At 42.7% G+C, this 17,639-nt stretch overlaps 1 protein-coding gene across 12 annotated transcripts in view; it reads right to left on the bottom strand.

Annotated features, from left to right (window-relative positions):
* Positions 1 to 1,021: 1,021 nt before the first annotated feature.
* LOC123997740 (myocyte-specific enhancer factor 2D homolog) overlaps positions 1,022 to 17,639 on the bottom strand; it is a 72,396-nt gene continuing 55,778 nt past the window's right edge. For 3 of the 12 annotated variants that reach the window (XM_046302251.1, XM_046302254.1, XM_046302252.1), the window contains exons 6-13: positions 16,590 to 16,646; positions 13,374 to 13,552; positions 12,672 to 12,701; positions 11,323 to 11,434; positions 10,805 to 11,006; positions 9,788 to 9,856; positions 7,633 to 7,683; positions 1,022 to 4,662 (exon numbers count right to left, since the gene is read on the bottom strand). In XM_046302251.1, coding sequence (XP_046158207.1) covers positions 4,239 to 4,662; positions 7,633 to 7,683; positions 9,788 to 9,856; positions 10,805 to 11,006; positions 11,323 to 11,434; positions 12,672 to 12,701; positions 13,374 to 13,552; positions 16,590 to 16,646 — 1,124 coding nt within the window. In that variant the 3' untranslated portion in view covers positions 1,022 to 4,238. Of the gene's footprint in view, positions 4,663 to 7,632; positions 7,684 to 9,783; positions 9,857 to 10,804; positions 11,007 to 11,322; positions 11,435 to 12,671; positions 12,702 to 13,373; positions 13,553 to 16,589; positions 16,647 to 17,639 lie in introns of those variants that run through there. The other 9 variants (XM_046302259.1, XM_046302260.1, XM_046302255.1 and 6 more) reach the window with 8 other exon arrangements.

Here is a 17,639-nt window from a genome sequence, read left to right on the forward strand (position 1 = left end):
TCTGAGACATGTGTTCATGGGCCACACAGGACAGAACAGCTGCCACTTCCAGCTGACACTATGGTCAACTGTCTGGAGGAGGGAAATTACACCCCCACCACATCGCTCCAATCCTCTTGTCTCGTTACTTCATCTCTCTCTCATTCAGAAAATTGGGACTACACAGGGTCTTATTTATTAACTATTTGTTTACTGTGCAATTTAAATGTCCAATGATACATTTAGAAACTTAAATCTTGCACTTCTCTAAATAAGTAGAGATTATGTCAGTGGAAAAGTTATCATGCAGTGAATAGACGCCTCAATACAACATTTCTCCATGAGAACTCTCCCAAGTCTCTCCTTCCAAGTTCATTTGACTTTCTCTTTCCCTCCCATGAGTTATGATTTAGAAACAGAATAATTTTATATCAACATTAGTTTTATTTGTATTAATCTTAGTTATGTCATTCAAATACCGTGGCATAGTGTCTCACATAACATGCAGTTTAAGTCAATTAAGTTTATTACTTCGCTTGCGAAAAATGGAATGCTTTAAATGTGACTCGAAATAGAAAATGATTTCTAGAAACATTTCCATTTCATAAAACTAAGACAAACCAGAACAAGTTTGGTTTAGGTTTAAAATAATTCAGTAGATCTGAACACGTGATAATGATGCCCAAAGCATTACCAGCACATGTGATGACATCTTATGGTGAAAATACATCATTCCACTTCACAGATCTCTGGCAGTTAATAAACTACTCTCTCAATAGTCCCATATTGTCTGTCACTTACCAAACATAGCTGATAAATCACGTTTCAGAAAACTTTTTTCAGAAAACAAGTTTGTATTGATAAATGATCATGTTTTGATGGTGAACAACACAAATGCACATTCTAATGTAAATCATAATAACAAACCAAACCTTTTTGTAGGTCAACTTGTCTATTTAATATATAAAATACCAGAAAACAGGGTAAGAAGGGACAAATGGATACTTTGGTACAATAACAAACACTTTTTGTAAAAGCAGTATAGAATTTGTAATAACATCAGTGCATACTTTATTTATGAAAATATACACAAATTGTATATCATTCTCCAAAAACAACAAAAAAGTTCATTTTGTTTACAACAAAAAGCAGACTAGCCGAACACAATATATTAGCTATAATTGTACTTTTTTTCTTCAATTTCTATTTTATTTCTGGGTGATGTATATTCTTATTAATATTACATTTCATATGCATTTCCTATAACAGGATTCATTCTTTGTTTGTGTTATGCCCATGCATTGACATCTTTGTGTCTGGTCAGAAATAAATTAAATGTGTCTTGTCGTCACTTTACTATCTGTAGACTAAGTTTTGTACATTTGACAAAAAAATTGCAGCATTGAACTGGTTATCATATTAAACTTGTTTACCACCTTTCATGATCTCACATGTACTAATATTACTACAGCCGTTTTGTTTTGCGTCATAAATCGTGCAATTTTAGTACACCCTTTGAAGAAAAAACTAAACAAAAAATGAAAACAAAACAAAAATATATTTATATATAATCAAATAAAATTCAAATAAAACAAGATTCCTAACCTACACAAAACCGCAAAAAATAAAATGGCCTTTTCTATATCATCATTACAATTACCATCGATGGTCACAATAATGATAATATTAACAGTAATAATAGCAATTATCATAGAACAATTATAATAAAAACAGACAATAGAACTGTCACCAGCACAAATTAACACTGGAAAGTGAGATTCTCTAAACATCATTCATTATATATGGGGAATATGGGGGCGCAGGTTAACTATTGTCATGACGATTGTCTTTTCATTTGTGATTACAGTGACCCTTAGTGTTGTTCTGGGATAATGTCAGGGCTTTATACAACACCTCGATTGGCCAGCGTCCATAGTACTAACCAACCCCATCGCCTGCTTCCGCTAGTCACCATTTAGTCTAGGTATGAAACATCGCTTCATGGCATGTGGCCCTATTCAAGACATGGCTACCATTATTATTTAAAAAACTTTAAAACATCAGGGTCAACGTTTTGTTCAAAGCTCAGGACACAACAGTCTTACAGTCTAAGGGTGTGTGAATATACCGGCAGGCGTGATCACCCTCTCTCTCTGCCATCCACCTCTAGACGATCGTCTAGACTCCTGACGAGTCAGGCTGCACAATCCCTACGGCAACAACTACAACAATATAAAACGATAAAGAGCCAATGGGAGGTCATTTGAACATGTTCTGGACGGAGTGCAGAGTATATGCGAGTATGGTGTTTGAGTGTGTGGAGCAATGAGGCGTTTTGGCAGACAATTGATAGTGGCAGGGGTCAAATGAGCGTGAGATGGACTTGTCTTAAGTCACTGGTAGGGAGCGGTCGAGTTTACACTACGGTTCAATGAGTGAAATGCTGTAATTAATTAATGTGGCCAGGGAACTCTCCTCTAACAGAAAGCACAGGGGATACTTGTCTGGCTAATGTGTGAAAATGTGTTTGTGTGTGTGTGTGTTGAATGAGTTTGACGTGCCCGAGGACATGCAGACATGACTGTCCCTTTCTGGAGGACACCTGGCTTTTAAAGAGAGGGGGCATTTTGGGGGCTTGGGGGGAGGAAGGGGTTAAAGTGCACTCCACTAACCACTGCTCACTCAAACAGTCCAATCCACTGCTACTTCCTTTTCTGTCCCTCTAGCACCCTCACCTGGCTTTGCAACCTAGTACACTTATGTACACATAAATAGAAAGACCCACTGAGAATCAACACATTAGCTTTTAGGGATATCCTGCTGAACATATGTGAACATATATTTCTATATACAATCCCTGTCATCTATCATTTCCTCTGCATCGTATGCAGTTCATCACTTACTCTCAAAATCTGCTATCGCTGCTGTTTAAATATATATTTATATGCTCTATATGTTTACCCTCAAAAAAACAATGTCCCTGCTATACAAAAGCCATACAGAAGGAAACAGAACAAATTGTTTATATACACAGTTCTTCACTTTTTCATCTCCTATTCAGAGCCTTCTGAATCACAGGCATTGTTTAACAAAAATATGTGTGTGTGAGTGTGGATGGATTTGAACGTGGTGAAAATCGAAAAGTCAAGAAGGTAGTAAAAAAAAAAAAAAAACACAAAAAGAGCATTTGAAATAGATATCACAGAACAGGAAACACACGCAGCATCTGAAGTTGATCGGTAGGTATCTGTAGCATGTGTCAGAGCTAGTGCAGCCCTTCCCTGATAAAACAGTATTTGACCTAGATAAGGTATCGATGTTTCAGATTAAATACCTGGCTAAAACTAAACAAAACAAGAATCGTCCACTTTAGAAGAGTAAATCCTGTCTTATAAAATGGATCGCTAATCAGATTGACTCAGTGAATTTTGGGTTCTCAAATCTAAAACAGAAATGTTAATAGAAATTTAAAGATGGTTGATGGACAACAGTCAGACAGAGAGAGGACGCAATATATTTAAAAAAAAGTTTAAATCTCATTCACAAATCTCATACTCTTTACAAAAACACCAAAAGCTGGATATAACAGTGCCACTGGGCAGATACAAAGAAGTGGATTCATTTTGGTTGTTCTACTGTTTCTCAACAGAGCAGTGCAGCTGGACTAGAGACCTACTGTGGATAAAAGACTAGAGGATACCAGGTGTGTATTATGTGATGTAGAGGATGAAGAGAAAACCCAGCAATGTCATTAGTCAGTCAATAGTCAGTCAGTTTTGTAGCTGCTCTCTGTCCCTTCAAAACGAAAAGGAGACCGAGCCTGCTTGATCAAAAGAGAACTCATTCATTCCAATCCTAATCTTGTCCAACACACTATGTTGACATGTAATCCCTGGTTCGGTAACTCTGCCCCTATAGAGGGTGTTTGTGTGTGTGTGTGTGTGTGTGTGTGTGTGTGTGTGTGTGTGTGTGTGTGTGTGTGTGTGTGTGTGTGTGTGTGTGTGTGTGTGTGTGTGTGTGTGTGTGTGTGTGTAGTACAATATAGTGTGAAAACAGTATGCAGCTTGTGTGTCAACGCATACATTTGTGAGAGAAAGAGTGTGTGCAAGAGTAGAAGAGCATGCGCAAATGGGCGTGTCCGGTGCATGTGTGTGTTTGTGTGTTGTGGAGGCATGGGTGTGAGGTCAGCATTTACTGTACATACGTTAAAAGGGTGTGGGATGGGGCATCTCTCCCCTTCACTCTCTTGTTCTACACATCTATGTGACCCAGGTGTCCAGTCTCATTCTTTTCACATTGGCCCCCTCCTGCTCCTGCTGCTCCTGAGTGGACGAGGGCCTCAGGAGCCCCATGGCCGAGGAGGCCCCTCCCTGGTGGTGGAAGTCCTGGGCCTGCCCCTGGGCCCCATTGTCCCGGTCACCCTCGTAGGAGCTGCCATTGCTGCTCAGGCTGCCGACGGGTGAGCGGCCCTGCAGGGTGGACGGCTCCAGGCGCAAGGCCCCTGGGTACTGGCCTGACATAGGGGCCCCTGTGATGGTCACTAGGCCCCCTCCTCCGCCACCCCCAGCTGTTGAGCATGGGGTGCTGCGGTCGCGGTTGGGCGACACGGGCTCCGACTTGATGCTGATGTTGGGGTTGGTGTTAATCGTCAGCATGGTGCCCTGAGGTAAGTGGCCCACCGGCCTGGAGGGACCGAGAAAAGAGAGAGAAATGGTGAGACGTGTGCTGACATCTGCTGGTCAGCCAGGGTAACTGCAACACTACTTACAAACACACATATCAACATTACCACGAACATCACTTTAAATACAGGATCCCAGAGAGGGACCTGCTAACCAGCACACAGTGTAGTAAGCGCTGATGGAACATAGAGTCAACACCTCCACACAATAGGTGGAGGGGGGAGGATCCTAGATGCCAAATGTGTCAGCAAATTGAGTAGCGGAAACACAAACAGAACCTTGCAGAGAGAAAGAATGTAATTGTTTATGGGAGTGGTAGATAGGTCTTCGCGTAGGTCTTCAATTCTATGTGCCGTGCTCTGTGTTCCACCCTACTCTTCATTCACACCCTGGGCTGTTTTGGCTAATTTTTAACGACAGGTAATGTTTCACTGCTAAATGTTTTAGGGAACACTGTGTCAAGATTAGGATTGGAATAGCTTTTAAAAGTGACTATAGGTTGATGGACTGAGGTTAGACACACAAACAGAGGCGCAAACAGACTGGATGAAAAGGCCACACGGAAGTGCACGGTCCACAAGCCATGCAGACGGACTCTGGATTCCGAAAGACCACTCCCATGCCTTGTGCCATGTGTCCACAGTCACTTATCTTTAGCATTTAGTAACTCATGCAATTGTACCCAGACATCTCCAACTTCACACCCCGCCAACAAGTCCCATCTGTAAATTCACACAGCCCTCAGCACCCTCCCCCTCTCTCCCACACCACTCCCCAGCACCCTCCCCCCTCTATCCCACACCACTCCCTAGCACCCTCCCCCTCTCTCCCACACCACTCCCCTCGATTGGAAAAGCCAACTCACTTGAATCACTTCACCCTTAAATCAGATCACCCTTCAAAAAAGGTTCAACGCAGCAGTTTTCATCTCAATATCAAATCATTTCTGGCTAACAAGTAAATATGTTACTGTGATTATTTTTTGACTATTTTAATTGAAAACAAACAAAAATAGCTTTCTTGCAAAGAGCAATTTCTCATGAGTGTGGAGTGGAAAACTGAAAACTAGCTGTTATTGGCAGAGAGGTTTGGACGTCACCAGGCGGTAAATTAGTGAACAGACCAATAAAAAAGATATTCACCAGGCAGGCAAAATCTCCATCCCACAAAAACAAGCAGCCATTTTTTTCCAAAAGTATTTTCAAACAGCTCTTACACTAAAAGGGCCTTTTCACAGTATTATTCCATCCTCAGTGTGGGAATATACGGTGAGCTCCAAAACTATCGGGACAGTGACTCAGTTTGTGTTGTTTTGGCTCTGTACTCCAGGACTTTGGACTTGAAATGATACTATGAGGTTAAACTGTCAAGCTTTGATTTGAGCGTATTTTCATCCATATCAGGTGAACCGTTTAGAAATTACAGCACTTTTTGTCCCCCCATTTTAGGGGACCAAAAGTATTGGCACAAATAAGAATAGAATGTATTTCTAAACATTCCTACATTCATGTGAATGCTACCATGATTACAGATAGTCCTGAATGAATCGTGAATAATGATGAGTGAGAAAGTTACAAATAGCATATCCCCAAGACATGCAAACCTCTCACCATTAGAATAACAGGGGAGGTTAGCATTTTTCGCGGGGTATGATATTTCTGTGTCTGTAACTTTCTCAGTGATCATTATTCACAATTCATTCAAAATGAACCAGAATCATGGTAGCATCCCCATTAATGTAGAAGTGTTTAGAAACGTATTCTATTCTTATTTACACTAAAAGTGACTCCAAAATGATTGGTCACAAAATAAGGTGAAACAACAACAACAGTGATGTAAACATGGCGTGCTAGGAATATGGGACCAAATACTCAACTTTTGACTTCTTTAATACACATAAGTGAATTTGTCCCAATACTTTTGGTCCCATAAAATGGTAGGACTATGTACATAAAGTGCTGTCATTTCTAAACGGTTCACCAGATATGGATGAAAATGCCCTCAAATTAAAGCTAACAGTCTGCATTTTGTCACTGTATCATTTCAAATCTAAAGTGCTGGAGTAAAGAGCCAAAACAACAAATCAAATAAATCACTGTTCAAATACTTTTTTTGCTCACTCTACATAACACACAGGTAAATCATGTTTTTGACTGCACTGGGCCTTTAAGCTAGTGTACTTATAGGGCACAATGACCCATTCATATTATTTTATATATTCACGATTGCACAGTAAAAGATGCAAGAATGTGATTCTGTACCCTACAACACACACACATGCTCTCGCTCATGTGCACACTCACTCCCTAAACCCTTGACTGTGTTACTCTGCCTCTATGTACCACTTTATCAAGTGTAAGCCCGGCATTATGGACTTGTACAGGTTGATGGATTATAGTGTCACAAGGGTCCTGTTGCTATGGAGAATAATACGGTTAGAGTCAGCAGGCTGGTGACAGTGATGAAGGCTCGCTCAGAGCACTAACACAGCTGGCGCAGTCAGAAGCACACGGTTACAGTACAGTACAGTATAGCGCCATTTCCCAAAACCTGGTCCAGAAGGACCATTGTGTGCACAGTTTTCACATTAAACCAATCTCTCAATAAATTAGCTTAAACTGAGTTGATAGTGAGTTGCATGGATGATTATTACCAGTAGCTTCTGTTGAATAGTTATTGGATCTGGTTTTAAATGAAAACCAGCATGCATGGGGGTCCTCAAAGACCAGGTTTGGGAAACAGTGCCATGCTGTGTGGCTAGTTATACACTGAAGATAGAAGAGGCTGGTGGGAGGAGCTATGGGAAGATGTGTTCATTGTAATGGCTGGAATGGAACAGTATCAAACATGTCAAACATTTGGAAACCACATGTTAAGCTCTGTTCCATTTATTCCATTCCACCCATTACAATGACCCATCCTCCTATAGCTCATCCCACCAGTCTCCTCTGACTGAGGAGATATACAGTACCAGCAGAGACCCTCTTCCCTGCCAAATAGCAAGTTTGATTGAGAGGCCATGCTGTAAAGGGAGGGTAAACAAGAAAGTTTGAGAAACTAACACAGGGAGGGTGATTCAGAAACCTGCTCTCCATTAATGTACATAACAGACAGCCCAACAACTTGGCAGAGTTAGAAAATACTTATTATAAACATGACTAAATCACTCTACATTCAAACATTGGGTATTAATTTTCTAAATAAAATGTAATTATAGACTCATCATTTTGAATTTATTGACCAAGACATCAATGTAGTCCCTAAATAAATGTTATTTTATCGATTCTATTATTTTTCCCTTTCCTGCAATGTAGGGTAATCAAGCTGGAGTGGATGTGTTGACACAATTATTCCCTATCCTGTTGCCTGTGCAAACAAACAACTATTCCTTGAGGAGAAAGGAGCTTTCTCTGAACTAAATAGGATATTATGTGCACAGCACACAAATCAGCAGTGTGTACACAAACAACTATTCATTTCTGTGTACATTGTAAAACATGCGTGAGACACAGAGACACAGACAGACAGACAGACAGACAGAGACAGACAGACAGAGACAGACAGACAGAGAGACAGACAGACAGACAGAAAGCGATATTGAAAGGAAGAGACAGACAGAGAGCGAGTTAAGTGATAGACAGATAGCAACATACTGAGGTAGCGAGTTGTGTGTGTGTGTGTGTGTGCACCATTTCTCCAATGCAAAAGGACATATCTGTCTGTCCTTGCATTAAGGACATGTTCCCTAAACAGGATGCATTTCTCCAAAACCCCTTAAACCTCCTCAACTCAGACCCCTTCTCTCCTGAATGCATCAGCTGGGTTCCTCAAACACAGAGACCAACACATCCTGCAAGGCTGAAGGCAGCCATTCAATAAACAAGTCACCGTGGGAAGGCTAGCGGGACGCCCTTGACACAGCATTAACATTTAGATTGGTGTGCTAGTCAACAGGTGCACGCTAGTTGCAGTGAGTCTTTACAGGAGGCTCTGGAATGATTGGCCACTCAGTGCAAGAGAAGGAAGTGGAGAAAAAAAAAACTGGCAGAAATCATTTCCCCCCTCACTTCCCACGGCGAGTAACCAGGGCCGACAGGGAACGCAAGGTTTGCAGTGAAAAACCGTCAATCACCTTTGATTGGAAGTGTCTGCTCACTGCAGCTACTGTGCAAGGGAATAAATAACAGAAACAGCGGGACTGTACGTATAGCCTATGTAATCAAACGCTTGTGTGAGAGAACAAATCGTGGGTGGAACGTGCTCTTCAGGGCAAAATGAGAACGGTTTGATCAAGTGCCTTACTTTGAAGCAGCAGTTTCACTGATCATATGAAGTACGGATGAGTGAAATCTAACTATTGGTCTTACTATCAGGCCATCCAGGTGAGAGAGATTAATAGACCTGTGCTTCAAGACAAAAAAGGAGGACTACACTACTCATTCTTGGTGTGTGTCAATGCGGTCCTGTGAGACTGACGCACACAGCGTTGGGCGGCTGCCATATTTCTCTCTTTGGTTCCAACACTCAGAAACAAGCCTCAGAAACAAGATATAAAAGAAAGAGGAAAGACGCAGATCCGGGTTCAATACATGGCTGTGTCGCAGCCGGCCGCGACCGGGAGACCCATGAAGCAGCGTACAATTGGCCCAGTGTCCTCCAGGTTAGTGGTGGTTTGGCAAGGCTGGGATGTCCTTGTCACATCGCACTCTAGCGACTCCTGTGGCGGGCCGGGTGCATGCACGCTGACACGGTCACCAGGTGTATGGTGTTTCCCGCGACACATTGGTGCGACTGGCTTCCGGGTTTATCGTGCAGTGTGTCAAGAAGCACACTTGTGTTTCAGAGGACGCACGGTTCTCGACATTCGCCTCTTCCGAGTCCGTACGGGAGTTGCAGCGATAGGACAAGACTAACTACCAATTGGATGTCATGAAATAGGGGGGAAAAGAATAATATATAAATAATGTTTTACAGTGTAAGTGTACATGAAATCTAAACTGCTATACCTTCATTATGTTCTTATGAATTTAACCCAACCTGAGAGCCGCACAAACTTAATTTGATACGACAAACAGTAAATGCATGATGATAACCACACATGTAGCGCTAGATGCTAATTCCTTCACCTCAGGTTAGCAGCGAAATTGGAAATGCAGTTAGCCATCTCCCCGTTCTGTTTCTCTGCGCCCCACATGCTGTGGACAAGGGGGAGAACAAACAGGCGGTTACATACAGCTACCCCGCGGCTAGCCTAGCCGCCACAATTTAGCGCTAACAATGCTAATAACGAGACAAAGCTGAGAGCTAATGAGGATCACTAGCTAGCATTAGCCTACAGCAGGTGGTCATTCCAGCCATTACAATGAGCCTGTCCTCCTATAGCTCCTCCCACCAGCCTCCTCTGATGCATACTATACTATAGCAAGTGGATACCAGTGACAGTCTGAGGTGTTCAGTTTGGGTCGCAGTTTATTGTAGCTATCAACCATGCTATGCTTCTCTCGAGGACAAATGCTTAATTTCATGTCAAATGCCAATGATGCACGGCTTTAGTAACTCAGACTTGCTGATGGAATTGTGTGCAGACAGTAAGTGCATGTGTGTTTACGGGTCTATGGGCTAAAGAACAGGTAAGTACAGAGGGATAGTCTGTATGGCATGGGAGAGAAGTTACTGTTCAATGATTGGTCACATAGTATGGGGAAAGTTTTGGGTTAATTCCCTTGAACTAAAACTCATGAATTGAGAGCAACGCAGATATCGGTTTAGGGCAGGGGTATTCAAACTTTTTCAGTGGGGACTCAATTTTTTCAGCTTTAATTTCTGGTGACCCCATTTTTCCCCCCATGAACTTCTCCCATCCCAACCCAAATCTAACGACACAATGTTAAAATTGAATGACACAACCGTCAATGAATTGCATTTTCTGCTCTTATTAAAATGAAAAGAAACCAATAAATACATTTACTTAATAATTGTTTTTGTATATTGTTCCATACAATAATCTGTACTCTTAATTGTATTATTATTATTAAAAATATGGGGGGACCCACTAGGGGTCGCGACCCCAACTTTGAATGCCACTGGTTTAGGATGCAGCTAGCTACACTTATACAATAGGGTGACCGGGGAAGTGTACTTACACCAAATTACTGAGTGACGCCAAGCTGATCTGTTGTTGTTGTTGCTGCTGCTGTTGTTGTTGTTGCTGCTGCTGCTGTTGTTGTTGTTGCTGCTGCTGGGATACTGCTGGTTGCTGTTGCCAGGTGGACATGTTGCTAGGCAGCAACCCTGATGGTGTGAATGTCTGGAGCGCTGTGAGATCTGCACTTGTCAGCTGGTACTCTGAGATGGAGGGAGGGGGAGGGAGGGGAAGAGAGAGATGGAGAGAGAAGGAGAAATACTCACACATTGATCAAAGTGAATATGCACACGATTCACTTACAGTGGTAAATTGTGTTATTTTCTGCCTTTGCCAATTTGGGTAATTACAGAGCAGACTGACAAAAAGAGAATAACTGAAGAAACTAATCAAAAGTATTCACCCTTGTGTTTCTGTCATCCACTGGCCCTAATACACTTGCTTTAAGACATACAGTGTGTGTCCAATTCCAATATTCTGCAAGCTTTGCCCGTGAGCAGCGAGTACCCTTTTCCTCACCAGTGTTGTAGGCCGTCTGCATGGCGGAGAAGGGGGCTAGGAGACTGGGCGTCGCCACGGAAATCACTGGCGTGGACAGGTTCCCTTGTGAACCGCCTAACCTCTGAGCATTCTGGGAAGACAGAGGACACAGGAAAGACGCTTGAACATCAGGACACAGGAAGTAAAGACTTATTTTAAACCAGAAGGTTTGTGCCCACGCAGTACCATGACATTCGCTAACAGTATCAAATAGAAACGATGGTGGGGACATCCTGGCCTGTATGGTTCATGGCCTGTACGGACTTCTCTATGACACGGAAACACCAATATTCACGGCCACGTGAACGGACAGTTGGTGGAGGTGTTCGGAAGTGTTCCACTCAAATGGAGAATCATGCGAATTGCTTGAGAGGCATGCATCGGGCAGAACAACCAGAGTGAGCGTCAAAGTGATTGTGTGTGTGTTGGTGCGTGGTGATAAGTGTGTGAGTCGGGGCTCAGACTCTCCAGGGGTGGAGGTCATTGTGCCATTGGTATCACCTTGTAAACAGTTTGTCCTAGTCAATGGATACACACACTCCAGAGAGTACTGTAGCCTATACACAATGACCATCCCAACATGGATTACACACACATGGAGTTGACCCATGCACATGCCAAAATACAATGCATTCACAGAGAGCTTTACCTCCATTTTGGATTTACCACACATAGTATGCATACACACTACTCTATAACATACAATACCAGTCAAAAGTTTGGACATACCTACTCATTCAAGGGTTTATTTTTTACTACTTTCTACATTGTAAAATAATAGTGAATACATCAGAACTATTAAATAACACATATGGAAGTATGTAGTGAGCAAAAAAGTTTTAAACAAATCAAAATATATTTGAGATTATTCAAAGCAGCCCTTTGCCTTGATGACAGCTTTGCACACTCTTGGCATTCTCTCAACCAGCTTTATAAATGTAGTTACCTGGAATGCATTAGAATTAACAGGTGTGCCTTGTTATATTATATTTATATATAAATATAAATATATTTTGATTTGTTTAACACTTTTTTGGTAACTACATGATTCCATGTGCTATTTTATAGTTTTGATGCCTTCATTATTATTCTACAATGTAGAAAATAGTAAAACATTAAGAAAAACCATGGAATGAGTAGGTGTCCAAACTTTTGACTGGTACTGTACATTGTACTGTGCTCTTATTCGACTGATACTACACTGTAAATACTGTATACTAATTATCTACTAATATACCAGTACGACAGTATACCAGTATGACACTCATGCCTGTGAGACCACAGTGTTGACACAGCAACCACAGTCAAGTCTAGGAGTTTCTATTCACCTCACTCACCAACTCCAGCTCCTCATCGGTCTGCAGGGGGCAGTAGGACAGAGAACACGGGTTACGGCTCTGTACTAACCTGCTGATCTAGGATCAGCCCCCATTCCTAATATTAACCATTGGGCTCATTAAGGGGAAATGCAAAACTGAACTCAGATCAGCTTCTGGGGGGATATTTCATCACACACTCACGAAAATATCAAATTCAGAACGGCAATGATGAGATGCATGGATGCATTTTGAAGTCAATCCTTCTTTAGCACAGTCTAAAGCCACACTCAGTGTGTGCCAAAATCAACCTTTGAATTTAATCTTATTATAATTGCTGTCCTATTAATTGTTCAATTGCTTTATAAACAAATAATGACTCAGCATCTGTTTTGTAGAAAAATGTGAGCTTCCGAGTGACACCACTCTGAGAAACAAAACTTTATTACTGTAGACATCCCAACCTCCTAAAATGTGTTGAGTTACAAGACACAATAATAAATAAATACCTCTATTTCAACCGTTTACAAATCAAACAGCATACGCTTCATTTTGGTATTAAATGTTTATCTCAGAAGGAATAGAGATTCATAAAGATTCAGCAGCCCATTGTTTTGTGACTGGCGGGACACCAATGAAGCATTTATCAATGTGAGAAAACAACACTCAGTTTGGGCCAGTAGAGCTCCCGTAGTGAATCTCTCTGTGGCTCACCAGCTGCATCAGGCTCTTGCCGCTCTGAGAGGTGATGACCCGGAGATCAGGCTTGCGGCTGTTCACCATCTGAGGGCTGGGCGGAGGTGGAGACTTGGCCAGGACTACTTTCCCCAGGCTGTTGCCGTTGGAGACGGAGAGGAGGCCGGGGGAGGCCCTGGCACTGATGTAGCCGTTCGCTGGTTGAGAGGGAGACGGAGAGGAGATATTAATATGGTGTTAAGGAATGCAAGGAGTGTTTGTGTGGTGTGTGTATGCCTATCACTTACTGTAGGACAACTGTAACGCTGTGAATATTAGTATGAATCTGTAAACATTACTCGTTTGACCCTTTCACGCATTACACTGTAACACTACTGACAAAACATCATAGCTTTTCACTACAGGAGCAATGTCATTCCTATGTCAACCCTACGGCATCCCTATGTCAACATTCAGACAGTCCCCTTCAGGTTACGTCATGTGACACATCCCTAAGAGAAACAACCTTTTGTTATTACACAAGACATTCCAACCTCCTAATGGGTCGTCTCATAAGACACAATAAAAAATAAAAAAAACTCTAATATTTGAATTTGTTCACAATTCAAACAGCGTACGCTTCGTTTTGGTTTCACTCATTATGAAGAGCCATCGAACGGCTCAATGGTGAGCAGTGTTAATCTGGGACAGCATCAAGCTACTCAGACAACAGCATTCCTTCTTGCCATGGGACAGACCCTCAGCCTGATTTCCCCTTACTTGGTTAAAAGGAGCCGTTGACTCAAAGAAAGACAGGCACACTGTGTGGATGGGGGAGCGGGGGACTTTCCCAGCACTGTCAGGAACACAACCAGGCAAACACAGACAGTAGACACACACAGACCGAGAGAGAAAAACAGAGAGAGAGAGAGAGAGAGAGAGATATATACAAAGAGACATGCACACATACTGTGGGCAGGCACACAGTCAGATGCACAACTACACACGCGCACACACACACACACTCCCTAGAGCTGGGCAGGGTTCTGCGATAGCAGATAAAAGTTGCTCCATGACGTGTCCCAGATGCTACCAGCATGTGACACCGTTTCATCTCAGTCACACATACTTCAGTTCAGACACACACACACACACACACACACACACACACACACACACACACACACACACACACACACACACACACACACACACACACACACACACACACACACACACACACACACACACGCACACGCACACGCGCACACGCACACGCACACACACACGAGTGGCAAGGAGAGAATGATGTTTGCTCCAGACTCATTTGTGTCAGCAGTATCAATAACACACTACTTCCATCAAACATACAAATGCGTAACAGTTACCATAATTTTGCTCGCGCCATTCATAACTGGATAGAGGACTCTGGGCAGCCAGTGAAGGTTACTTTATACTGAGGTGTTTTGGGATGGGAATATGTGAATTCACGAGTGTGAGCCACAGCCGAGGCAAAAAGTGGAACAGGGCGATGGTGGATTTTTGAGTTGTACCTGACCTAGCAGACAGACACTCGCTCAGTCCTTCCTCTAAGAAACTGGATGCTCACTCATCTACCCCAGCAACAGAGGGAGATGAAGGAGGAGAAAGAACATGTGTTAGTCAGATGTTGGCCCCAGGCCCTGGGCTCTTTGAACAACAGGGCTCTAGTGTGTAAGAATTCACACTCATTATATGCCTGTGTGAATGCTTATCCATGCATGTGTTTGTGTAAGTACATGTTCATGTATGTGTTTATGTGTTGTATGTATGCATGCATCAACATATGCGTTTTAGTGTATACCTGTGAGTGTGTGTGTGTACTCGCTCTCCCAGGCTCTACTCCTATTACCCAGTGCCGGGCGTGGGAATCTCAAGAATGTCGGGTGACGTCAATGGTGACATTCCCTGAGCCCAGAGCCTGGGTCTGTGTTCAACAGCTGAGAACGACAGAGCGAGGGGGAGGAGGATTTGGAGGGAGGAGGGGGAAGAGAGAGAGAGTCAGCGGGCTAGCAGGCTGCGTCTTGGGACCACCGCACTGTTTACTGCACTGGAGGGTTACTGAGACAACCCCAGTTTAGAGAGAGAAAGGCATCGTGACTACTGTGGTCCCTGTTCCATGACTATGTGACTTGGGTCTGATTCTGAAACTTGAGATAGGATTGTGTAACTCATTGTCGTACGAGTCTTTCATTGATATCAATGTGAAAGCCGAACCTATGCTCACAAAATCTAGGTTAAAATTTGTTGCTTAGTCCCTTAGTCTCAAATAGAAAAACATATTCTGCTCTACACAATAATACAGCCATTCATTTTTGGGGAAGATGTTGTAGTACAATATCTGATTATATTGTAATCTACCGATGACTGCATGCCTTGAGCAATTAGATTAGAAGTGAGGCTCTGGCCGGTGTCAAAGTCACCTCTGAGGAGATGGCTCTGCCAAGACAAGGTACAGTTTGAACCACAGGGGATTGGAGTGTGTGTGTGTGTGTGTGTGTGTGTGTGTGTGTGTGTGTGTGTGTGTGTGTGTGTGTGTGTGTGTGTGTGTGTGTGTGTGTGTGTGTGTGTGTGTGTGTGTGTGTGTGTGTGTGTGTGTGTGTGTGTGTGTGTGTGTGTGTAAAGGGGGGGACATGGGGGAACAGCTGCGATAGAGGGAGAGAAGGACAGAGAGAGGGAGGGAGAAAGCGGGGTCAGGGGAGACAGAAGAAGGGGGGGTGAGGAGACGGTGAAGATGCTAGGTCAGAGTGTTCATGTCATTCAGGTCTCTCTCTACACCTCTCTTTCTCCCTCGTTTCCTCAGTCTTTCATTCTCTCTCATTCTATTTCCCATCAACCCCCTGGGCTATTTACAAGCGGCATTCCTGTGACCCTCAGCTGTCGCTGGCCAACAGGTGTGTGTGTGTGTGTGTGTGTTTGAGTACATGAGTGTCAGTGTTTGTGGAGGTTGCAATCGACCAGCTAACGTGACATCTTTTTCTCTTCCATCAAACAGTGGAGTCTGTCCCAAAGTGTAATCCATACACCTTTTATGCTTTACTATAACCCACAACTCTCATCACGTCAAGGAAATCCATGAAGGGTAAAAACTAACAAGCTAATAATCTATTGTCACAGCTACAACAGAGACGCAGTTCACTGTGTATACGGTATCATCTTATTTGCTAGGTAAAAACGACTCAACTAGGTATTTTAGCAGAAGTAGACGTCACTTACGAACAGGGCTCGGGCATCCTCCGTTGGAGTTGTTCAGTTCACCTCCTAATAGAGCACCTATGGAGGGAAGAACAGAAGACAGCGGCCATGTTGAAAAGGACAAGTTGCACATATAAGTTGATGTGAATGGTAGGAATTGCAAAGAAAACATGAACATGAATAATGCTGAGTCCATATCATTGATGCTGTTCATTGACTACAGCTCAGCGTTCAACACCATAGTGCCCACCAAGCTCGTCACCAAGCTCAGGAACCTGGGACTGAACACCTCCCTAGATCCTGGACTTCCTGACGGGTAAACTCCAGGTGGTAAGAGTAGGCAACAATTCTTAACCTCTCTTGGGTAGGGGGCAGTATTTTCACGTCCGGATGAAAAGCGTGCCCAAAGTAAACTGCCTGTTACTCAGGCCCAGAAGCTTGGATAAGCATATAATTGGTAGATTTGGATAGAAAAAGTTTGTAAAACTGCTAAAAAGATGTCTGTGAGTAGAATAGAACTGATATGGTAGGCAAAACCCAGAGGACAAACAATCCAAAAAAAAAAGATGTTCAGCCTTCCACTGTTTCCAATGGCTTTCAATGTTTATTATGAGGCGAGTCCTCCCAGATTGCAGTTCCTAGGACTTCCACTAGATGTCAGTCTTTAGAAAGAGCTTCAGGCTGGTTTTTGGAAAACAATGAGGTAGAAGTTGTAGTTTTTCTAAGTGGCTCTCATTTTGGCTGTAGTGTTTCCATGCGCGTGGGTGAAAGCATATTATTTGTTATTCATCTCCGGTAATGAACATACTATTCTCCGTTTTAAATTTTATCGTTTATTTACGTATTAGGGTACCTGAGGTTTGATTATAAACATTGTTTGACTTGTTTGGATAAGTTTATTGGTAATGTTTAGGATTAATTTTGAATGCATTTTGAAGGAGGGAAACCCGTGGATTATTGAATTAAGTTTTTATGGATATAAAGAAGGACTTTATCGAACAAAAGGACCATTTGTGATGTAACTGGGGCTTTTGAAGTGCCAACAGAAGAAGATCTTCAAAAGGTAAGGCA

The sequence above is a fragment of the Oncorhynchus gorbuscha genome, linkage group LG15 (assembly GCF_021184085.1).
Source record: "Oncorhynchus gorbuscha isolate QuinsamMale2020 ecotype Even-year linkage group LG15, OgorEven_v1.0, whole genome shotgun sequence".
In the NCBI taxonomy this organism is placed as follows: domain Eukaryota; kingdom Metazoa; phylum Chordata; class Actinopteri; order Salmoniformes; family Salmonidae; genus Oncorhynchus; species Oncorhynchus gorbuscha.